The 25334-nt window shown below is 43.3% G+C and overlaps 1 protein-coding gene across 1 annotated transcript in view; it reads left to right on the top strand.

Annotated features, from left to right (window-relative positions):
• Positions 1–24738, top strand: part of LOC139423871 (CSC1-like protein 2) — an 83696-nt gene extending 58958 nt beyond the window's left edge. The window contains exons 16-23 of the mRNA XM_071175513.1: positions 1561–1647; positions 6241–6306; positions 6601–6763; positions 6848–6953; positions 20982–21149; positions 21304–21419; positions 21581–21667; positions 24238–24738. Coding sequence (XP_071031614.1) covers positions 1561–1647; positions 6241–6306; positions 6601–6763; positions 6848–6953; positions 20982–21149; positions 21304–21419; positions 21581–21667; positions 24238–24420 — 976 coding nt within the window. The 3' untranslated portion in view covers positions 24421–24738. The remainder of the gene's footprint in view (positions 1–1560; positions 1648–6240; positions 6307–6600; positions 6764–6847; positions 6954–20981; positions 21150–21303; positions 21420–21580; positions 21668–24237) is intronic.
• Positions 24739–25334: the final 596 nt, after the last annotated feature.

Below are 25334 nucleotides of genomic sequence, written 5' to 3' on the forward strand. Positions count from 1 at the left end.
TCCTTAGTCTTGATCACAATGAGGGAGAGGTTGTTGTCCTGGCACCACACGGCCAGGTCTTTGGCCTCCTCCCTATAGGCTGTCTCATCATTGTTGACCAGGCCTACCACTGTTGTCGTCGGTAAACTTGAGGAGGGTGTTTGAGTCGTACCTGGCCATGCAGTCATGAGTGAACAGGGAGTACTGGAGGGGACTGAGCATACACCCCTGAGGGGCCCCCGTGTTGAGGATGTGTTGTTCCTTACCCTTGCTGTTGCTAGCTAATTTGTCCTGGGATATAAACATTGACTTGTTATTTTACCTGAAATACACAAGTTATTTTACTCCGACAATTAATCCACTGATAATAGGGTAAACCTAGTTAGTTTCTAGTCATCACTCCTTCTTCAGTCTTTGGACTTTAAATGGCGGATGTCAACCAACTTTAAGGTGCATTACCACCACCGACTGGAATGTGGACCTCAGTTCGGCTTTCAATCACCCCAGAGGCTGCACTTGCAAGCTCGTAAGTAACAGAACCAAATTCTATTTTAGCACCTGGCTACGCATATGCTTGTTGGCGCATGTGAGCAGTTTGATTTAAATGATTGAATAACATTCATGTGTACATTTTATTTTACAACGCTCGCACACGTAACGCGAGCGGTGTGGTCAGCATGTAATCGGAGCGCACACACACGCCTCAGTGAGCATAAAAATAGACTACGTGGCCTGCGTCCCAAGCTTTGGAGTCAGTAAGTTGAATAAGAGAACATTGTTCCATGCAGGCACGTGGATGCTTTCCCCTCATCTTGTAATAATTGCTCAGAATGTCTGTGACCGCGGATTAGCTATTTTTGTTTATTTTTTACCGTTTTAATTTAAAACAATCACAGTAAGTTACTTAATTGTTACCCAGAATTGATTTGGTTCTGAGATTTAATTATTTTTTTTAAAATCTGCATTGTGTCTATTTAGGTTATGTTGTGTTAATTCCAACAGCTCTTGGTGCAGATGTGATATTGACAATGGGGAAGAATCAAAATATATGGCAGGGGTTTCTTTCAGTTGACCTATAATTTCCACTGTTTTTTTTCTTGATTTGGGGTTTTCTAAAGATCACACAGACTTAAATTAGTATAATTTTAGAGATGAGGACAACTACTCTGACGATTATCAATGGCTTTCTGGCGCCAGCGGCAGCCGGGGCATTATCCAAGTGGGTACTACAAATTAGTAGCGAAGAGGAGTAGCTACCTACAGAGTCCATAAGGAGAGGCTGAGGATGTCAGGGACAGCGAGGTGTGCTGATGGCTGCGGACCTGACTCTGATATGACCACCAACCTCCCTGACTGTGACCAAGATCCTCCCTCCACCGCTCAAACCATTCTACCTCCCTTCTTGCCTCAATTCCCAGATGTTTTAATTTTGTACAATTTGTTGTATCTCATCTTATTAATTATAATGTGTTTTTTTGTGTGTGTTACTGAAATTCAGCTTTTAAATAAACAAAATGAAATTATCATCATGTAAGCTCCTTCAGTGACATTGGCCTTTTTCTCTATTTTTTTCATGGGCAGATCAGGGGAGAACCGGACCACCATGCACAAGTGCTACACCTTCCTCATCTTCATGGTCCTCTTGCTGCCTTCACTGGGTCTTAGCAGGTACCTGTTAAACTATCTGTTTTAAGGCGCAAAACATTTCATGCAGGTCATTGGTTATTTCAACTAAGGTAAAATACCCCTTTTTTTAAGAATATCCCTTCAAGACATGCTCTGGAACTTTGACATCTACTAAGTATTTTTTAAACCTACCGCTTTGGGCTGGATGTGTCAATGAGTCCTTCATGCATAATCTATGAGCAGAATTACTGTCTTCCCTTAATTAACCACGAAATCCCTAGTCTGAATGAGACTGTTTTTCAAGAAGCTGTGTTGTGCCATTTTCCATACATTTTCACCCATGTGGGCCAGCACCTTAGCAATTCGAGTTTTGCCAATGAGCTTCAGCCCTTAGCCATTTGAGTGAGGGCTCGGAAGATGCACACACAGCAGAGCGAAAGAGAGCGCAATGACATGGTGCACATATCTGCACATGTGACGTAGTATGCAATTTTCAGGGGCCGCTTTTGCCTCATGAACGCTACTTTTGGCTTCAAAGTCTACAAAAGTCCCGGAGAATCTCAATAATAACCCCAAAACCTAAGCTGTTTTTATATTTCTTATGGCATCATAGAATACTTTGAAATATACCTGTACGTGTACAGTGGTTCGTCCTTTAAAAGTTGCAGCGTTCTGCAGCACAGCATGCAAGGTGCCGCAGAATTCTGTGTCAACCACTGTTACCATTAATGCTAGTTAGTGCTAGTTTGACCACCAGAGGGCATATTTGAGAAGCATTTGATAGCCTTCAATAGTGGCTGTACTTGAGAATTTAAAACTTTTTTTTTTCTAAGAACTTAGTATATGGGACTCCTGACGGGGAGGGCGGAGTAGGCTATCCTTGTCAATAAGAATTTGTTCTTAACTGACTTGACAAGTTATATGAAGGTTACACTAAAGGCATAACATTTCTCATTTCGCTGTCAAAGGCTTTTATTGACAATTACATGAAGTTGATGCAAAGAGTAAATATTTACAGTGGCCAATGTTAGAAACGGTAGATCAATTAAGAATTAAAAGTGAAGCCAACACACACATGCTGCGTACACATTTTAAGAATCTAGCAAAACAAACCGCTCTCTTGGCAACCATGCGTTTATTTTTGGTGCGGCCCATTGTCCAGCCCTTGGTCTATTGATCTCCAAGGATGGTTGTCGGCATGGTTGTATGCTCTGCAAAAACACATTCACGTTTTTAGTACACAATCATTTAAAAAAAAATGTATTTGACTTTATTTAATTATTGATTTTCTTACACAATATGCCTACACATTGATAGGTTGTTTTTTTTTAAAGAAAATGCACTGAAACAAAAAATACCTTTTTTAATTTGGGCAATCCTCTCAGCTCCGGCTCATTTTCAAGTCCTCTCGTGGTTATGGTCCTAACCCTGGAATGGGTAGCGCCATAGAAAGAAGCTGGCTTGATGAAAACGATGTCGATTTTGTCTGTTCTCTTAGGTCGGAATGTCTTTTTTTTTTTAAATAACCAGCTTGTTTTGAATGGTAACTGTGTTAAGGGTGGAGTTTGGGTGGGGTGAGGAGTACTGGAAAGGTATGACTTTCACTCCTTCAGTAGCTGGCTATAAAGAGTAAATTGTCCTGCTAATCGGGCTACAAGTGTTTGAAATCCTGAAAATTCCACTAGCTGTCCATCACTACTGTAAATAAAAACACAGCATCTTGTTTACATTCTTTGTAAACACAGTGTCACAATGTAATTTGTATCTACCTTTCCAATTACTTTTAGAGTTTGGGATTTACAAATGTGTGCTTTTTATGTCATTTTTCGTTAAGTTCAGTTCGGATTTAAGTATAACTTTTGAGTGACGCCTTTAGTGAGAGGTCTAATACTTTAATATTTAATAATATCTGCCCTCTGAATTCATATCTAATCAGATTTTTTTGCGCCATTATTTGTTACATTTTAGTTTGAACGTTTTAGTTTGAACCTGAAGACTGGCACTAAGAACAGCAGGAACGTTTCCCTAGTCAGCACCATTATTAGTGCAATTCCCCTTAAAGTGTTGCTCTGTGCTACCCAGTGGGGCAGGATGGACCCCCCCCCCCCTTCCTCCTCCTCCCTTCCCCATGGGCTAGGTCTGTCTTCTGTGTGCGGCTCTCCGACCCATCCCGTGCCCCCTGCCCTCACGCCCACCGCTATTTCAGTGGATACAAATGGAGAACTGCGAGGCAATCCCATTGTGCGCCACTTGGAAGCCATGACCAACATATATTGCCCTGCTAATAACAGGGTTAATATATCTGAGAATATCCAAGGGGTTTTTATATAATAATAATAGTAAAAGTGATTGCTTTATTTAAATAAATTAAAAATTAAAAAAAGTTTTGGAGGTTTTGTTTTCAAATAACGTAAAATGAGCGAGGAAAAAGGACATTCTTGAACAATGGGTGAGACATTGTTACTCATTTGTAAATATAGCCTGTTTATTTAGAATTATTTATTTCTGTTTTTAGAGGGAGAGACTGGATCTCCCAGTCGAGGCCGGCACCGGTAATGAACCAGCATCTGTAGCAACACCGCTTGCACTGCGATGCAGTGTCTTAGACTGCTGCGCCACTAAGGTGCTGTACAATGGAACTGGTTCGGGAGTAGGTTGCAGTACTACAGAGACACAGTAGCACCTTCGGACCGAAAAGCATAATCAGTAGTCTAACTTCCCCTTGCGCTGGTCTGGAGCAATGAAGTATTGACACAGGGTACCGTACTAAACCACAGATTACCTCTAAATCCTGCAGCATAATTGCAAAACTTTTAGAAATCTGCAGTTGAAATACAGTAGTTTTCCTAGGCCCTAGGTAGGAAGTTACAGTGCCTGGCTGTGCAAGTCCACCTTGGCCCAAGTGCCTTGTCGAGATCGGTCTTGCTCTGTTTTTGCCAAATTACTTTATCAAATACAGTGGGGAGAACAAGTATTTGATACACTGCTGATTTTGTAGGTTTATCTACTTACAAAGCATGTAGAGGTCTGTAATTTCTTTCATAGGTACACTTCAACTGTAAGAGACGGAATCTAAAATAAAAATCCAGAAAATCACATTGTATGATTTTTTAAGTAATTAATTAGCATTTTATTGCATGACATAAGTATTTGATCACCTACCAACCAGCAAGAATTACGGCTCTCACAGACCTGTTCGTTTTTTTTTTAAGAAGCCTGTTCTCCACTCATTACCTGTATTAACTGCACCTGTCCACACACTCAATCAAACAGACTCCAACCTCTCCACAATGGCCAAGACCAGAGAGCTGTGTAAGGACATCAGGGATAAAATGGTAGACCTGCACAAGGCTGGGATGGGCTACAGGACAATAGGCAAGCAGCTTGGTGAGAAGGCAACAACTGTTGACGCAATTATTAGAAAATGGAAGAAGTTCAAGAGGATGGTCAATCACCCTCGGTCTGCGGCTCCATGCAAGATCTCACCTCGTGGGGCATCAAAGATCATGAGGGAGGTGAGGGATCAGCCCAGAACTACACGGCAGGACCTGGTCAATGACCTGAAGAGAGCAGGGACCACAGTCTCAAAGAAAACCATTAGTAACACACTACGCCGTCATGGATTAAAATCCTGCAGCGCACGCAAGGTCCCCCTGCTCAAGCCAGCGCATGTCCAGGCCCGTCTGAAGTTTGTCAATGACCATCTGGATGATCCAGAGGAGGAATGGGAGAAGGTCATGTGGTCTGATGAGACAAAAATAGAGCTTTTTGGTCTAAACTCCACTCGCTGTGTTTGGAGGAAGAAGAAGGATGAGTACAACCCCAAGAACACCATCCCAACCGTGAAGCATGGAGGTGGAAACATCATTATTTGGGGATGCGTTTCTGCAAAGGGGACAGGACGACTGCACTGTATTGAGGGGAGGATGGATGGGGCCATGTATCGCGAGATCTTGGCCAACAACCTCCTTCCCTCAGTAAGAGCATTGAAGATGGGTCGTGGCTGGGTCTTCCAGCATGACAACGACCTGAAACACACAGCCAGGGCAACTAAGGAGTGGCTCCGAAAGACGCATCTCAAGGCCCTGGAGTGGCCTAGCCAGTCTCCAGACCTGAACCCAATAGAAAATCTTTGGAGGGAGCTGAAAGTCCGTATTGCCAAGCGACAGCCTCGAAACCTGAAGGATCTGGAGATGGTCTGTATGGAGTAGTGGGCCAAAATCCCTGCTGCAGTGTGTGCAAACCTGGTCAAGAACTATAGGAAACGTATGATCTCTGTAATTGCAAACAGGTTTCTGTACCAAATATTAAGTTCTGCTTTTCTGATGTATCGAATACTTATGTCATGCAATAAAATGAAAATTAATTATTTAAAAATCATACAATGTGATTTTCTGAATTGTTGTTTTAGATTCCGTCTCTCACAGTTGAAGTGTACCTATGATAAAAAATGACAGACCTCTACATGCTTTGTAAGTGGGAAAACCTGCAAATTCGGCAGTGTATCAAATACTTGTTCTCCCCACTGTAAATGGCACATGAATATTCAACCAATGTCTGCCGACAGATTTCGACCAAATTATGACCCATCTGAAAAGCTCATTTGATTTCGTTTTTTTGTTGCTTTTTTAATAGTTTGGATGTCTTCTTCCGCTGGCTGTTTGATAAGAAATTCCTTGCTGACGCCACTGTCAGATTTGAGTAAGTATTTCTATTTTCATAAAAGAAGAATGTAATTAAGATCCGTTGCTGTTACAGCTTGTATTTGCCTGGTATTATGGGGAAAATAAATAGTACGTCCTGGTTCTGTACTTTCAACACAATTGTTAATTACCTGTTACATTTAATGTACATAACAGCGTTTCTCTCAATGAAACCAAAGCATAATTACTGTGTGATTTATCCAGCCGTTACCCGTAAATACCTGTGAAAAGTAATTACAGTACTATGGTAAATGCTATCTAATCACACTGGTGGTGCCTCCCCCTGTTTAAGGTGCGTCTTCCTCCCTGACAACGGAGCCTTCTTCGTCAACTATGTCATTGCCTCAGCGTTTATTGGTAACGCCATGGACCTGCTGCGGATTCCAGGCCTGCTCATGTATATGATCCGACTGTCCCTGGCCCGTTCCTCTGCAGAGAGGCGCAACGTAAAGAGGGTAAGAGTCATTAAGGAAAATATTGCCGCTGCTGTGCTCAAAATTCAATTTACTTTTCAATGCGGAATGTTTTCGTGTCTTCAGCATCAAGCATTTGAATTCCAGTTTGGAGCGGCCTACGCCTGGATGATGTCCGTCTTCACTGTAGTTATGACATACAGCATCACCTGTCCAATCATCGTCCCCTTTGGTGAGTCAGCCCACCTCTCCCCAGAGAGGAAAGGGGTAACAGGGTGAGAGATGGAGTATGGGAAGAGTGACTGGGGATAGAGAGGACTACTCTCCCCTCTCTAGGGTCACCTACTGGTAGTGCTTTGTATGAGTCAGAATGAATCACCAATGAAATTAGGGTAACTAAACACTGCATTGCGCCAAGAACAGGCTTACCCACACCTGGTGTGTACATATAGTATTTATGTCACTACTGTGCATCTCTATGTTAAAGCACTGTATAGATACAATATACAATGTATCTTTACTAAGAGATAAAGTGCAGAAAGTATTCATACCCCTTGACTTATTCCACATTTTGTTGTTACAGACTGAATTCAAAATGGTTTAAATGTCTCACCCATCTACACATAATACACCATAATGACAAAGTGAAAACATGTTTTCAAAAATGTTAGCAAATGTATGGAAAATTAAATAGATGGTCAAATAAAGTATTCCCACCCGATTCAATACTTTGTAGAAGCAACTTTGCCAGCGATTACAACTGTCAGTCTTTCTGGGTGTCTCTAAGAGCTTTCAATACCTGGATTGTGCAACATTTGCCCATTTATTATATTCAAAATGTTTCAAGCTCTTTCAAATTGGTTGTTGATCATTGCTAGACAACCGTTTTCAGGTCTTGCCATAGATTCTCAAGCATTTTTAAGTCACTGTAACTCAGCCACTCAGGAACATTCAGTGTCTTTTTGGTAAACAACTCCAGTGTAGATTTGGCCTTGGTGTTTTAGGTTATTGTCTTGCTAAAAGTTAATTAATCTCCTACTGTCTGGTGGAAAGCAGACTGAATCAGCTTTTCCTCTTGGATTTTGCCTGTGCTTAGCTCCATTCCATTTCTTGTTTATCCAGAAAAACTCCCCAGTCATTAATGATTACAAGCATACCCATAACATAATGCAGCCACCACTATGCTTGAAAATGTGGAGATTGGTACTCGGTAATGTGTCGTATCGGATTTGCCCCAAACATGGCACTTTGTATTCAGGACCAAAAGTGAATTGGTTTGCAACATTTTTTGCAGTATTACTTTAGTATCTTGTTTAAAACAGGATCCATGTTTTGGAATATTTGGATTATGTACAGGCTTCCTTCTTTTCACTCTGTCAATTAGGTTAGTATTGTTGAGTAACTACACTGTTGATCCTTCCTCAGTTTTCTCCTATCACAGCCTTTGAACTCAGTAACTGTTTTAAAGTCACCGTTTGCATCATTGTGAAATCTCTGAGCGGTTTCCTTCCTCTCCGGCAGTTGAGTTTGTAAGGATACACCATCCAAAGTGTAGTTAATTTTCAAAGGTATATTCAAAGTCTGCTTTTTTGGGGGGTTTACCCAGCTACCAATAGGTGCCCATCTTCTTTGTGAGGCATTGGAAAACCTTATGGGGTATTGTGTGTAGGCCAGTAACACAAAATCTAAGTATTATAAATGTTATATTCTGTCTGTAACACAAACTGATGTGATCCCACTGTGAAAAGGGGAGATTCTCACGACTCCCACAAGTAGCATGGGTCTGAAGGTAACCAGATTTTTGGTATGACCAGTGACACAAAAATCTCAATTTAATCAATTTTATGTTCAGGCTGTAACACAGCAAAATGTGGAAAAAGTCTAGGGGTGTGAATAGTTTCTGACGGCACTGTACTTGGAAAGACAGGCCAACACCAGCGAAGGTGGGAGTGTCCATAGTGAAAATCATTGTATTTGTTAAATATAAGTTCATAGTGATACATAAGTAATATGTGTAGTAAAAATTATTTTAAATGTAATTACATGGCATGAAATATGATGCATATTTCAAATACATTTTGACCCATTCCTATTTGTTTCATATATTCAAACATACAGTGTTTGACAATGTATTGTGTTGGTTTGGATGTGGAGGCCTTAAGTCTGCTCCTCTGGTAAAATGCCTCCTCCTACTGTCTGCTTGGTAGTATTGAATAACTCCGTGTCAGGTCATGAGTTGCAGAGGAGCAACAGGAAGGGAGAGGTTGCTAGAATAGTGCCAGCAAGGCACCCATTCACATTTCCTGTTCAGAAGATAACCATCTCACAGTGTTGCCCTGCAAGGTCACTGCTACTTTATGAGAAATGTGGTGTTGTCTGATTTACTCCCAGAAGGTGACACAATACTACTGTTTCCACATATTGAATTTGGACCATGATTGTGCTGTATTACTCCTGCTTTGGCAGCATTTGATGTCCTCCAGGATGATCTTTTTTTATATATTGTATTTGACGCTCCCAGATTTTTTTTTTTTTTTTTTTTAAATGTTACCCCTTTTTCTCCCCAATTTCGTGGTATCCAATTGTTGTAGTAGCTACTATCTTGTCTCATCGCTACAACTCCCGTACGGGCTCGGGAGAGACGAAGGTTGAAATTCATGCGTCCTCCGATACACAACCCAACCAAGCCGCACTGCTTCTTAACACAGCGCACATCCAACCCGGAAGCCAGCCGCACCAATGCGCTGGAGGAAACACCGTGCACCTGGCCACCTTGGTTAGCGTACACTGCGCCCAGCCTGACACAGGAGTCGCTGGTGCGCGATGAGACAAGGACACCCCTACCAACCAAGCCCTCCCTAACCCGGGCGACGCTAGGCCAATTGTGCGTCGCCCCACGGACCTCCCGGTCGCGGCCGGTTACGACAGAGCCTGGGCGCGAACCCAGGGACTCTGATGGCACAGCTGGCGCTGCAGTACAGCGCCCTTAACCACTGCGCCACCCGGGAGGCCGACGCTCCCAGAATTTGACATCTAATTTTGAAATCTGTTCACTCACAGTCGTCTATCTTGTATCATTGATCCATACCGAAGCCTAATATATTGGCATGTACACTGCTCAAAAAAATAAAGGGAACACTTAAACAACACAATGTAACTCCAAGTCAATCACACTTCTGTGAAATCAAGCTGTCCACTTAGGAAGCAACACTGATTGACAATAAATTTCACATGCTGTTGTGCAAATGGAATAGACAACAGGTGGAAATTATAGGCAATTAGCAAGACACCCCCAATAAAGGAGTGGTTCTGCAGGTGGTGACCACAGACCACTTCTCAGTTCCTATGCTTCCTGGCTGATGTTTTGGTCACTTTTGAATGCTGGCGGTGCTTTCACTCTAGTGGTAGCATGAGACGGAGTCTACAACCCACACAAGTGGCTCAGGTAGTGCAGCTCATCCAGGATGGGACATCAATGCGAGCTGTGGCAAGAAGGTTTGCTGTGTCTGTCAGCGTAGTGTCCAGAGCATGGATGCGCTACCAGGAGACAGGCCAGTACATCAGGAGACGTGGAGGAGGAAGTAGGAGGGCAACAACCCAGCAGCAGGACCGCTACCTCCGCCTTTGTGCAAAGAGGAGCAGGAGGAGCACTGCCAGAGCCCTGCAAAATGACCTCCAGCAGGCCACAAATGTGCATATGTCTGCTCAAACGGTCAGAAACAGACTCCATGAGGGTGGTATGAGGGCCCAACTTCCACGGGTGGGGGTTGTGGTTACAGCCCAACACCGTGCAGGACGTTTGGCATTTGCCAGAGAACACCAAGATTGGCAAATTTGCCACTGGCGCCCTGTGCTCTTCACAGATGAAAGCAGGATGAAAGCACTCATAAATATGTTTACATATTCTGGCTGTTTTTCAACATTTAAATAGTTTTTACATACAGTACCAGTCAAATGTTTGAACACCTATTCATTGAAGGTTTTTCTTTATTTGTACTACATTCTAGAATAATAGTGAAGACAAACTATGAAATAACACATGAAATCAAGTAGTAACCAAAAAAGTGTTAAACAAATCAAAATAGATTGTGGTATACAGAAGAGCCCTATTTGGTAAAAGGCCAAGTCCATATTATGGCCAGAACAGCTCAAATAAGCAAAGAGAAATGACAGTCCATCATTACTTTAAGACATGAAGGTCAGTTAATCTGGAACATTTCAAGAACTTTGAACGTTTCTTCAAGTGCAGTCGCAAAACACATCAAGCACTATGATGAAACTGGCTCGCTTGAGGACCAGGTGGCTCTTCCACCAGGTGGCTGATGAGATATGTTGGAACAACTGCCATATTGTGTCTCTATCCCAAAGCCCTTACTTGGAAGTGTACTTCACCAGACTGCCAAGAACCTTGCCCTCATCCAGGCCAAAGTGGCGAGACATGGTAGTAATGACACCATAGGCCTTGTTGATCTCTGCACCAGACAGGATGCTCTTGCCAGCATACTTGGGGTCCAACATGTACGCTGCGGTGTGTATGGGCTTCAGGCAGAAGTCTTCACGCTTTTTGATGTACGGTGCCTTGCAAAAGTATTCAGCCCCCTTGAACTTTGTGACCTTTTGCCACATTTCAGGCTTCAAACATAAAGATATAAAACTGTATTTTTTTTGTGAAGAATCAACAACAAGTGGGACACAATCATGAAGTGGAATGACATTTATTGGATATTTCAAACTTTTTTAACAAATCAAAAACTGAAAAATTGGGCGTGCAAAATTATTCAGCCCCTTTACTTTCAGTGCAGCAAACTCTCCAGAAGTTCAGTGAGGATCTCTGAATGATCCAATGTTGACCTAAATGACTAATGATGATAAATACAATCCACCTGTGTTTAATCAAGTCTCCGTATAAATGCACCTGCACTGTGATAGTCTCAGAGGTCTGTTAAAAGCGCAGAGAGCATCATGAAGAACAAGGAACACACCAGGCAGGTCCGAGATACTGTTGTGAAGAAGTTTAAAGCCGGATTTGGATACAAAAAGATTTCCCAAGCTTTAAACATCCCAAGGAGCACTGTGCAAGCGATAATATTGAAATGGAAGGAGTATCAGACCACTGCAAATCTACCAAGACCTGGCCGTCCCTCTAAACTTTCAGCTCATACAAGGAGAAGACTGATCAGAGATGCAGCCAAGAGGCCCATGATCACTCTGGATGAACTGCAGAGATCTACAGCTGAGGTGGGAGACTCTGTCCATAGGACAACAATCAGTATATTGTACAAATCTGGCCTTTATGGAAGAGTGGCAAGAAGAAAGCCATTTCTTAAAGATATCCATAAAAAGTGTTGTTTAAAGTTTGCCACAAGCCACCTGGGAGACACACCAAACATGTGGAAGAAGGTGCTCTGGTCAGATGAAACCAAAATTGAACTTTTTGGCAACAATGCAAAACGTTATGTTTGGCGTAAAAGCAACACAGCTGAACACACCATCCCCACTGTCAAACATGGTGGTGGCAGCATCATGGTTTGGGCCTGCTTTTCTTCAGCAGGGACAGGGAAGATGGTTAAAATTGATGGGAAGATGGATGGAGCCAAATACAGGACCATTCTGGAAGAAAACCTGATGGAGTCTGCAAAAGACCTGAGACTGGGACAGAGATTTGTCTTCCAATAAGACAATGATCCAAAACATAAAGCAAAATCTACAATGGAATGGTTCAAAAATAAACATATCCAGGTGTTAGAATGGCCAAGTCAAAGTCCAGACCTGAATCCAATCGAGAATCTGTGGAAAGAACTGAAAACTGCTGTTCACAAATGCTCTCCATCCAACCTCACTGAGCTCGAGCTGTTTTGCAAGGAGGAATGGGAAAAAATGTCAGTCTCTCGATGTGCAAAACTGATAGAGACATACCCCAAGCGACTTACAGCTGTAATCGCAGCAAAAGGTGACGCTACAAAGTATTAACTTAAGGGGGCTGAATAATTTTGCACGCCCAATTTTTCAGTTTTTGATTTGTTAAAAAGGTTTGAAATATCCAATAAATGTCGTTCCACTTCATGATTGTGTCCCACTTGTTGTTGATTCTTCACAAAAAAATACAGTTTTATATCTTTGTTTGAAGCCTGAAATGTGGCAAAGTTCAAGGGGGCCGAATACTTTCGCAAGGCACTGTATTTCAGAACTTCAGTTTCCTCTGCATGGAGCAACAGTGAAGTGGGCAGGATGCAAGCAGTCTGAACATCAGACAGGATGGCATTGTCTCCCTTAATCCGTGCAATGCCTACTGCTATAGGTTTCAGGAGTTTCGGGCTGCTTACCACTCTCTCCCAAAATGCATCATCCAGGAGGATCCTCTTGATGGGGCTGTCCATATCAGCAGACTGTGGCCATTTCTTGGAGAGACTTCTTCCCTTCCAGGAAACTGTCAAAAATGATGACAACACCACCCCAACTGGTGGTGCTCTTATTCTTCTCACTTTACTTGGTGAGGTAGATTGCTGCTATAGCTTGATGACCCTTCACAAACCTAACCATTTACTTGGGTCTCTTGTAGAGTGTATCCATTGTTTTCAGTGCCATTATGTCCTTGAGGAGCAGATTCAATGTATGAGCAGCACAGCCAATGGGTGTGATGTGAGGGTCACCAGTTGCCTTCATGTTCTCAGCATTGTCTGTCACCAGTGCAAATACTTTCTGTGGTCCAAGGTCATTGACTGCCTTCAGCTCATCTTTAATGGTGAACCGGTGTGTCTGTTGTCCCTTGTGTCTGTGCTCTTGTAGAATACTGGTTGAAGGTTGGAGATGATATAGTTAATTATTCCTTGACCACAAACATTCGACCACCCATCAGAGATGATTGCAATGCAGTCTGCTTTCTCTATGATTTGCTTGACCTTCCCTTGAACTCTGTTGAACTCTGCATCCAGCAAATTAGTAGATAAAGCATATCTGGTTGGAGGGGTGTATGCTGGGCGAAGAACATTCAGTTGCATACTCAGCTTGAGCAAGACATTCATTAGCCTTTCTCTGACTACGTTCCTCTATTGAGTCAAAAAAACTTCTGATTCCAGGAGGACCATGAGCTGTTGCTGTCGATAAGGTGTCTGCTTCATCATTTTCACCTCAAATAGAAGTAGAGGGATTTTTGTCAGAGGTTGCTTGTTTTGAGCACTGAGGGAACTTTATGCATTTGGCCAGATGATTTAGCATCTTTTTTATTTTATTTTTTTTCACCTTTATTTAACCAGGTAGGCTAGTTGAGAACAAGTTTTCATTTACAACTGCAACCTGGCCAAGATAAAGCATAGCAGTGTGAACAGATGACAACACAGAGTTACACATGGAGTAAACAATAAACAAGTCAATAACACAGTAGAAAAAAAAGAAAGATGGTCATGTGCAGGTAGAGATACTGGTGTGCAAAAGAGCAGAAAAGTAAATAAATAAAAACAGTATGGGGATGAGGTAGGTGAATTGGGTGGACTATTTACCGATGGACTATGTACAGCTGCAGCGATCGGTTAGCTGCTCAGATAGCAGATGTTTAAAGTTGGTGAGGGAGATAAGTCTCCAACTTCAGCAATTTTTGCAATTTGTTCCAGTCACAGGCAGCAAATAACTGGAAGGAAAGGCGGCCAAATTAGGTGTTGGCTTTAGGGATGATCAGTGAGATACACCTGCTGGAGCGCGTGCTACGGGTGGGTGTTGCCATCTCAGTGAACTGATATAAGGCAGAGCTTATTAGGGTAAGTTTGGCGGCGTGAGTGAAGGAGGCTTTGTTGTGAAATAGAAAGCCGACTCTTGATTTGATTTTAGATTGTAGATGTTTGATATGAGTCTGGAAGGAGAGTTTACAGTCTAGCCAGACACCTATGTACTTATAGATGTCCACGTATTCTAGGTCGAAACCAGCCAGGGTGGTGATGCTACTCGGGCGTGCGGGTGCAGGCGGGGAACGGTTGAAAAGCATGCATTTGGTTTTACTAGCGTTTAAGAGCAGTTGGGGGCCACGGAAGGAGTGTTGTATGGCATTGAAGCTCGTTTGGAGGTTAGATAGCACAGTGTCCAAGGAAGGGCCAGAAGTATACAGATTTGATTTGATTTGAAGTATACAGAATGGTGTCGTCTGCGTAGAGGTGGATCAGGGAATCGCCCACAGCAAGAGCAACATCGTTGATATATACAGAGAAAAGAGTCGGCCCGAGAATTGAACCCTGTGGCACCCCCAGAGACTGCCAGAGGACCGGACAACATGCCCTCCGATTTGACACACTGAACTCTGTCTGCAAAGTAGTTGGTGAACCAGGCAAGGCAGTCATTAGAAAAACCAAGGCTACTGAGTCTGCCGATAAGAATATGATGATTGACAGAGTCGAAAGCTTTGGCCAGGTCGATGAAGACGGCTGCACAGTACTGTCTTATATCGATGGCGGTTATGATATCGTTTAGTACCTTGAGCGTGGCTGAAACCAGATTGCACAGCGGAGAAGGTACGGTGGGATTCGAGATGGTCAGTGATCTGTTTGTTGACTTTCGAAGACCTTAAATAGGCAGGGCAGGATGGATATAGGTCTGTAACAGTTTGAGTCCAGGGTGTCTCCCCCTTTGAAGAGGGGGATGACCGCTGCAGCTTTCCAATCCTTGGGGATCTCAGACGATACGAAAGAGCGGTTGAGCAGGCTGGTAATACGGGTTGCGACAATGGCGGCAGATAATTTCAGAAATAGAGGGTCCATATTGTCAAGGGGGGGGGGGGGGGGCTGTTGGCCGAGGTTGGAGTAGCCAGGAGGAAGGCATGGCCAGCCGTTGAGAAATGCTTGTTATCATGGATTTATCGGTGGTGACCGTGTTGCCTAGCCTCAGTGCAGTGGGCAGCTGGGCAGCTGACTTTACAGTGTCCCAGAACTTTTTGGAGTTAGAGCTACAGGATGCAAATTTCTGCTTGAAAAAGCTGGCCTTTGCTTTCCTGACTGACTGCGTGCATTGGTTCCTGACTTCCCTGAACAGTTGCATATCGCGGGGATTATTCTATGCTATTGCAGTCCGCCACAGGATGTTTTTGTGCTGGTCGAGGGCAGTCAGTTCTGGAGTGAACCAAGGGCTATATCTGTTCTTAGTTCTGCATTTTTTGAACGGAACATGCTTATCTAAGATGGTCAATATCCTTCCAGGATACCTGGGCCAGGTCGATTAGAAAGGCCTGCTTGCAGAAGTGTTTTAGGGAGCGTGTGAAATTGATGAGGGGTGGTCGTTTGACCGCGGACCTGTAGCGGATACAGGCAATGAGGCAGTGATCGCTGAGATCCTGATTGAAGACAGCGGAGGTGTATTTGGAGGGCCAGTTGGTCAGGATAATGTCTATGAGGGTGCCCATGTTTACAGATTTAGAGTTGTACCTGGTAGGTTCCTTGATGATTTGTGTGAGATTGAGGACATCTAGCTTAGATTGTAGGACTGCCGGGGTGTTAAGCATATCCCAGTTTAGGTCACCTAACAGAACAAACTCTGAAGCTAGATGGGGGGCGATCAATTCACAAATGGTGTCCAGGGCACAGCTGGGAGCTGAGGGGGGTTGGTAGCAGGCGGCAACAGTGAGAGACTTATTTCTGGAGAGATTCATTTTTAAAATTAGAAGTTCGAACAGTTTGGGTATGGACCTGGAAAGTATGACATTACTTTGCAGGCTATCTCTGCAGTAGACTGCAACCCCCCCCCCCCCTTTGGCAATTCTATCTTGACAGAAAATGTTATAGTTGGGTATGGAAATCTCAGAATTTTTGGTGGCATTCCTAAGCCAGGATTCAGACACGGCAAGGACATCAGGGTTGGCAGAGTGTGCTAAAGCAGTGAGTAAAACAAACTTAGGGAGGAGGCTTCTGATGTTGACATGCATGAAACCAAGGCTTTTTCGATCACAGAAGTCAACCAATGAGGTTGCTTGGGGACGTGCAGGGCCTGGGTTTACCTCCACATCACCCGCGGAACAGAGGAGGAGTAGGATGAGGGTGTGGCTAAAGGCTATCAAAACTGGTTGCCTAGAGCGTTGGGGACAAAGAATAAAAGGAGCAGATTTCTGGGCAAGGTAGAATATATTCAGGGCATAATGTGCAGACAGGACTATGGTGGGGTGCGGGTACAGCGGAGGTAAGCCAGGCACTGGGTGATGATAAGAGAGGTTGTATCTCTGGACATGCTGGTTGTAATGGGTGAGGTCACCGCATGTGTGGGAGGTGGGACAAAGGAGGTATCAGAGGTATGAAGAGTGGAACTAGGGGCTCCATTTGTAAACTAAAACAATAACTAACCTGAACAACAGTATCCAAGGCATATTGACATTTGAGAGAGACATACAGCGAGGCATAAAGTAATCGCAGGTGTTGATTGGGAGAGCTAGCTAAAACAACAGGTGAGACAACAACAGCTAATCAGCTAACACAACAACAGCAGGTAAAATGGCGATGGCTAGGCAGAGAGGGTCGGATTAACTACACACAGAGGCTGAGTTCGCGGCTGGGGCCGACAGATAAAATAAATAAATAAGTACCGTGATTAATGGACAGTCCAGCAGGTATCATCTATGTAGCCAAGTGATCATAGTGTCCAGGGGGCAGCAGTAGATGGAACAGGGAAGCCGCCACTACGCTACCACGGCATTTAAAGTTAGTAGCCCGGGGCTAGTAGGAGCGTCTGCTCCGACGGAGGCCGGGTTGAAGGCACAGAGGATGAAGTATTTGTCGGCAGGCCAGTCGTGGTGGTGCGGCGGGGCGCCGTTTCGACAGAGAATCCAAGCCAGATGGCGAAAGAGGTATTGTAGAATTTAGTTTGCTAGTCGGGAGATGCGCTTGGCTCACGGCTAACTGGTGCTAGCTTCGTGGCAGTGGTGTTAGCCACTATAGCCAATCGGTAGCAGTGGTGATCCGGTGCCAAGGTCCAGAGTTTACAGCAAGGATCCGGTGGAGTATTGGGCTCTAGCCATGTATGAGTGGGGTTTGGGTGAACAGCTGAGTAGGCCAGGAGGTGGGCCTCAGGGATAGCTTCGGTACTGGGTGCCACGGTGAGTGCAAGCTGTGAGCTAGCTAGCTGCTAGATAGCTGCAAGCTAGCTGCAATCTTTGTTGCATTCTTCACATATGACTTGGCACAGTATATGCAAATGTAAACAGCTTTTCCTTCTACATTAGCTGCAGTGAAATGTCTCCACACATCAGATAGTGCCTGTGGCATTTTCCTGTAAAGATTAGGAAAAAAAAGAGTTTTGAAAAATCAACAAATACAATTCCATGTACAGATACAGTTAGATTAAACAACTCCTTTGTAAGATACATGTTTTAAAATTAAACATGTATGGAAACAGGTCAATTAACACTCCTCATTTAACAAGCTCAAGCAAGCCAAAACCCACCTGGTAGCAAAAACTAACTAGCAGAAATTGTTAACCATTTAGAAATGATTTAAACACACTGTGCTGTAGGCTACTATTTACTAGTTAACAAAAAAATAATATATGTTGTTAAATATATTCCCCCCACCCAGTATTGTAATCAAAACGTACCAGAAAGCATGTGGTCCTTAGCTCAGACAGTGTAGTAGTGTAGGCTCAATAGCATCTTATTGGTGTGCAAGATCTTAAGAATCAGCTGTACATGTGATGGAAGAGTGCACTGCACATGTGATGGAATAATGCACTGTGCATGCAGAGGGTTGCAATTCCATTGAATTGGGGATAGTTTAACCAAAATATGCCACAAGTATGCCACCTAGAATTGCCTTAGGTGTATCCCATAAAATTCCGGTAAATCTCCCAGAAAGTTTCCGACCCTTTGCAACCCTACATGTGGCACAAAATATATTTCATTGACATATAGTTTAAAATATATTTACATACACTATATCTATTTAAGTATTTGGACACCACTTCAAATTAGTGGATTTGGCTATTTCAGCCACACCCGTTGCCGACAGGTGTATAAAATCGAGCCTACAGCCATGCAATCTCCATAGACAAACATTGGCAGTAGAATGGCCTTACTGAAGAGCTTGGTGACTTTCAACGTGGCACCGTCATGGGATGCCACCTTTCCAACAAGTCAGTTTGTCAAATTCCTGCCCTGCTAGAGCTGCCCTGGTCAACTCTAAATGCTGTTATTGTGAAATGGAAACGTCTAGGAGCAACAACGGCTCAGATGTGAAGTGGTAGGCCACACAAGCTCACAGAACGGGTCTGTTGAGTGCTGAAGAGTGTAGCGCGTAAAAATAGTTTGTCCTTGGTTGCAACACTTATTACCGAGTTCTAAATTGTCTCTGGAAGCAACGTCAGCACAAGAACTGTTCGTCAGAAGCTTCATGAAATGGGTTTCCATGGCCAAGCAGCCACACAAGATCACCATGCGTAATGCCAAGCGTCAGCAGGAGTGGTGTAAAGCTCGCCGCCATTGGACTCTGGAGCAGTGGAAACACTTTCTCTGGAGTGATGAATTACACTTCACCATCTGGTAGTTCAACGGATGAATCTAGTTAGGGAGATGCCAGGAGAGCGCTGCCCCAAAGAATAGTGCCAACTGTAAAGTTTAGTGGAGGAGGAATAATGGTCCGGGCTGTTTTTCATGGTTCAGGCTAGGCCCCTTAATTCCAGTGAAGGGAAATTTTAACACTACAGCATACAATGACATTCTAGACGATTCTGTGCTTCCAACTTTGGCAACAGATTGGGGAAGGCCCTTTCCTGTTTCAGCATGACAATGCCCTGTGCACAAAGCGAGGTCCATACAAAAAGGGTTTGTCGAGATCGGTTTGGAAGAACTTGACTGGCCTGCACAGAACCCTGACCTCAACCCCATCGAACACCTTTGGGATGAATTGGAACGCTGACTGCGAGCCAGGTCTAATCGCCCAACATCAGTGCCCAACCTCACAAATGATCTTGTGGGTGAATGGAAGCAAGTCCCTACAGCAATGTTCCAACATCTAGTGGAAAGCCTTCCCAGATGAGTGGAGGCTGCTTTGGTAGCAAAGCAGCCATATTAATGCCCGTGATTTCTGAATGAGATGTTCGACGAGCAGCCCTCCACATACTTTTGGTGGCACAAAGAAATGTTATAAAATATATTTACATACATATTCTATGATGTGTTATGTTTCAGAAATATTTTCTGGACATACAGTACAGAGTCAAAAGTTTGGGGACACCTACTCATTCAAGGGTTTTTCTTTATTTTTTATATTTTCTACATTGTAGAATAATAGTGGAGACTTCAAAAACATGAAATAGTACATCTTTTATATATGAAATTCTTCAAAGTAGCCACCCTTTGTCTTGAAGACACCTTTGCACACTCTTGGTATTCTCTCACCTGGAATGTTTTTCCAACAGTCTTGAAGGAGTTCCCACATATGCTGATAACTTGTTGGCTGCTTTTCCTTCACTCTGTAACTTTTGCCTGGTACTGTGTGTATATAAATATTAGATGAATTCCCCCACGTATATGTACGTACTGTATTTTATAATAAATGTGTTTTTTGATATGGGTAATTTACACTTGTCTACTTTAGTAAGGATGGGAACATTTATCTTTTGGGCAGAAGTGAGCACACATTTGTTAATTGATTAAATACTTGTAACCCCCCAACTCAGGAATTTCCACTGTAGCAACTGTTATATAAATATTCATACACATAGCTCATATAAACAAAGACATTCCGTCGTAAGAACACATACACCCAGCCATAAGACTGACCCCCTCTTCCTTATATAAACACACATCTCATCTCCCTCTAACTGGCCGGTCCCAAGAGCAAAGAACTTTTGCTGTGCACCAATAAGGCCCGCCTCCAACCCTCCGACCAGTCAAGAAGACCGAAACGACAAGACTCCACCTACTTTATTCTATGTATAAAAATGTATGTAACCATTATATAGGTCTCTTTTTCACCTGGCTCCTTGCCGAGTTATGTGAACTAGGTCCGTGCACGTAAAACTGCGGGACAAGATATCTCTGACTCATTAAAACTGTCTTTTGTTACAACTGAAATCCACTCTGTCCAGCGTCCGTGATTTGGTCTCAACTCTCCAGTATTTGAACACTAACAAAATCCAGGTGTAATATCCCCCAAAGATTAAGCACAGACTATTATCAGAATGTCAGTTTTCTCTAGCAAAGATTTAAAACGGGTGGGAGCAGGTCATGGGAGGTGTATGTTCAGTAGTTATATCGGTTAAACAACCGTTCTCAAACAAAACATGTTCTCCCTCTTTCCAGGTCTGATGTACATGCTGCTGAAGCACCTGGTGGATAGATACAACATGTATTACGCTTACCTTCCCTCGAAACTGGACAAGAAAATCCACTCCGGGGCTGTCAATCAGGTGGTGGCAGCTCCCATCCTCTGTCTCTTTTGGCTGCTATTCTTTTCCACCATGCGCACAGGTAAGGCACTGGGGGATCTTTTTCTTCCCAGAAACAAAGTGGTAAATTGGATTGTTAAGATGTGTTAGTACCTAACACTCACCACCTTATTCGGAGGGTGAGCCCTGAAGTCAAACATTGTAACTTACTGTCTCTTTGCACTGTTGTAACCCAGGCTTTGTGACCCCCACGTCCATGTTCACTTTGGTGGTCCTAATCATCACCATTGTGGTATGCCTGTCGCACGTCTGCTTCGGCCACTTCAAGTACCTCAGCGCTCACAACTACAAGGTACGGGTCACTGTGCTCAAGGCACGGCTCACCAACACGCCAAGTGTCCAGTCCTTAAATTCAGGTAGCAGACTTAGGCCAAGTAGTCCCATAGAGGATAATCTCTGACAGCTCTTTTCCCCTTCTTTCCACCCTTTCTACCCCCCTCTGGTCTCAAACAGATTGACACCAAGGAAACAGATGTTGTCGTGGTTGAAAATGGCCGCCCACCACTCCGCACCTTCTCCGCTCCTTCTACTAAGTCTCAGGTAAGCAGAGAAGCCAATTCCTTTTGGTTTTGGAGTATTCCAAGCTGTTGAATTGTGGGGGACTAGAATGGAACTGTCCAGATTAAACATATATATCTATTTAACCTTTATTTAACTAGGCAAGTCAGTTAAGAACTAGTTATTATTTACAAGTACGGCCTACCAGGGAATAGCAGAACGACAGATTTTTGCCTTGTCAGCTCGGGGATTAGATCCAGAAACCTTTCGGTTACTGGCCCAGTAACCTGCTGCCCCAGATAGCACACTGAGATTGGCCCAACGTTATTGCAATGCACAATATGCATAATATTGTCCAGTGTTCCAACAATATGTGTTTGTTTGCTCCCTTGACAAACAAACTGACTTTGGCCCAAATCTGTGATTCAAAAAAACAACAAAGCGGTCACCCCGCCATTTTCGAAAATGAAAAAAGATGAGGCTGGAGAAATGTAACCACTCTCAAATTCATAGACCGACCTATCGGTGCAAGAACTGTGAGATCAAAATGATAGCTTTAATATTTTTTTAAGCTATACAGTACTTCGACATTGCAGCCCGACTTTGAAAGCAAGTCGAGAATGACTGATCTACAAATCACCTTGCGTCATAAATAACTACTCAATATTATTTGTAGATCAGTTACACAATGATGAATTACCCATGATGCATCATGGGTTTTGATGCTCCCGAACACGGCCAATGTCAAGTGTTTTCGGATCATGTCATCGGAAATACTTTTTTTTTTGAGTACAAAACATAGAAGCGCACCATTTTCATGTGGTTCTCTGTGGCTCAGTTGGTAAAGCATGGTGTTTGCATGGACAATGGGTTTGTTTCCCAAGAGCACCCATACGTAAAATGTATGCACAAATGACTAAGTCGCTTTGGATAATAGCGTCTGCTAAATGGAATATATTTATATATTATATACTGTGTGGATCGAGCCCTGAATGCTGATTGGCTGACCGCCGTGGTGTATTAGACCGTATACCACAAAACATGCATGACAAAACATTTATCTTTACTGCTCTAATTACGTTGGTAACCAGTTAATAATAGCAGTAAGGCACCTCGGGGGTTTGTGGTATATGGCCAATATACCACGGCTAAGGGCTGTGTCCAGGCACTCCGCGTTGTGTTGTACATAAGAACAGCCCTTATTGGCCATATACCACTCCTTCTCAGGCCTTATTGCTTAATTATTATATATGCTGATGTTGGGGTGGTGCTCAAGATGATGAATATGAAATGTTCATTTAATTTTAAATGATATAAAAATTGTTGAATTTAGTTATATTTCCAGCTCTACCTCCAAGCGCTTAATTGCTAGTGTTATAGTGGAAATTCTGACGACTCGGGTTCTGATGCCCGACTTGGCTGTATATAAATGTTTGTCTCCCCGTCAATGCAACTATGTACCATCTCCCTGTCAACTTTTCACCAGCAGCATTCCACTGCCGTCTTGCTTCTGAAGCTAAGCAGGGTCGGCCCTGGTCAGTCCCTGGATGGGAGACCAGATGCTGCTGGAAGAGGTGTTGGAGAGCCAGTATGGGACACTCTTCACCTCTGGTCTTAAGATTGAATGTCAGTACCCCAGGGCAGTGAAGGGGACATTGCCCTGCTTAGGCTCACATATTCCAGATGTGACATTAAATGGGTGTCCTAAATCTGTGTTTAAAAATCCCATGGCACTTATCACAAGAGTAGGGGTGTCATGGCTAAATTCCCAACCTGGCCCTATTTCCATCATGGCCACCTAATCATCCCCTAATTGGCATATATCATTCCTCACCTCTCCGCCATGCTAGCTGATGTGTGGTGAGCGTTCTGGCAAGAAATACATTACCCAGGTGAGTGCCACACATTGCTAGTGGATGAGGTGAGTTTCCCCCTTTATTATGTAAAGCGCTTTGAGTACCAAAGTTGTTTGAAAGGCTCTATACAAATCCAATCCATTATTATAAACTTTAGATAATTTGCTCCCTGGGTATTCCCTGTCCCAGTGGTTGTTTGGAGTCAGCAGCACTTTTAAATAGGGCTTAATGTCAATTATAATATCTGTTATAGTAAAGGAATTCAATTCCTTAAGAGACAAATAAAACATAAGTTGCTTGTTCACTGGCCATTCTGATCATCTTCAATGTAAACAAACAGCAGTGTCTTGCTGACTTACTATTGGTTCACATTTTTGGTATTTGAACATGTGAAAAATATATTTTATTTTATCGCATAGAATGGGTGAGTTCCTGCCCGACTAGATGCGCAGGCGTTGTATTCCATCAATCAATGGTTGCGCCGACTGTGCAGTCAGACATAATTTTGCTATATCATATGATGCGGTTAACTGATATATTAAATACCTATCCAGGGCTTTGTAAGAGCTGGCTATGGTCTGCAATGTAGTCGGGCAGCAACTCAACCATTGTGTGTTTGGGTTATGATGAAGTATGACGCAATACAAAGCAAGTAGCATGTCAAACACCTTTTAACTTCTCAAGATGCCATTTATAAGCATATGAATGGTGAGGTGCAGGATCCTTCATAACATTGAATGTTTGTTTTCTCCTTAGCAACCAACGTACATTGCCCAGGTCTTACGGGACCCAATCACGGATGACGCTTGCACAGGCAGTGGGGAGAAAGATCGAGGGTCCTCACAGGATGAGGAGATGATCAACACTGGAAATAGTCTCAATGAAGCCGATTTCCAGTCTGGTGAAGACAGCCTCATAGCCAACGAGGTCCACCAGTAACACTACCAGCTGAGAAGTGGAAAGAGAGAAAGATGGTGAGAGAGGGATTTTGGAGAGGATGAATGCCAGACACAAACAAACCACCAACTTCACTTTGTATTCTAAAACAATCTGCAGTCATTCCTCCCCCATGCTCACCCACTCTGTCACTTTTTTGGGGGTTGTGCCTCTGCACATTGGCATTACCAGTAAATGCCACATACACACACGGTGTAATTGTCTAATTTGGAGCTTGTCTGTACGGATTCTTCAAAGTCACCCTCGGTGTATTTTGAACACCTATCTGCGCGATATGAATCTGGGCGTTGACGCCCCTTGTTTTATCTACTGGAGTCCTACACTTTTATGGAGCTACTATGGAGCACAAGTCCAACACTGGTTTTCATCAAACCCAAAAAGATGTAGTCCCAGGAAGAAAAAAACATACAATAGCCTAGACTTTGTACATATCCCAAAATATACCAACCCATTTTTGTCTCTCTTATTGGGAAGAGGGGGGGGGTAAAAATTGTGCCTGGTTTGAGTTTATTTTCATCAATGTTTCCTTACTTGTGTGTCTAACTACTAAATCCCCATCAGGGTGGCTCAGGACTGGTGGAGAGGTCAGGAAAGTTAGGCTACAAGGTCTCCAATGAAATCTTGCTCCAAGCACAGGGCCCATTTAACTTTTATGGGTCTACAGACTCATACCCAAACTAAACTTGGTTCATTCTTGTCAACGTGCAAAGCACCCTGCATTAGGTCTTCTTTCTCATTAGTTTATGAACAAAATGACTTGCTTGCCCCTTTTTTCATTGATGTCTTCTGTTTGTCATAAGATATTCACTCTGCCACTGAAAATCCTAGTCAGTGGTTGGAGACACCATCTTTAACATGACGTATAAAAAGATGATGCAGTCGCTCAAGTTTTTTTT

Source organism: Oncorhynchus clarkii, chromosome 13 (genome assembly GCF_045791955.1).
Source record: "Oncorhynchus clarkii lewisi isolate Uvic-CL-2024 chromosome 13, UVic_Ocla_1.0, whole genome shotgun sequence".
NCBI lineage: Eukaryota > Metazoa > Chordata > Actinopteri > Salmoniformes > Salmonidae > Oncorhynchus > Oncorhynchus clarkii.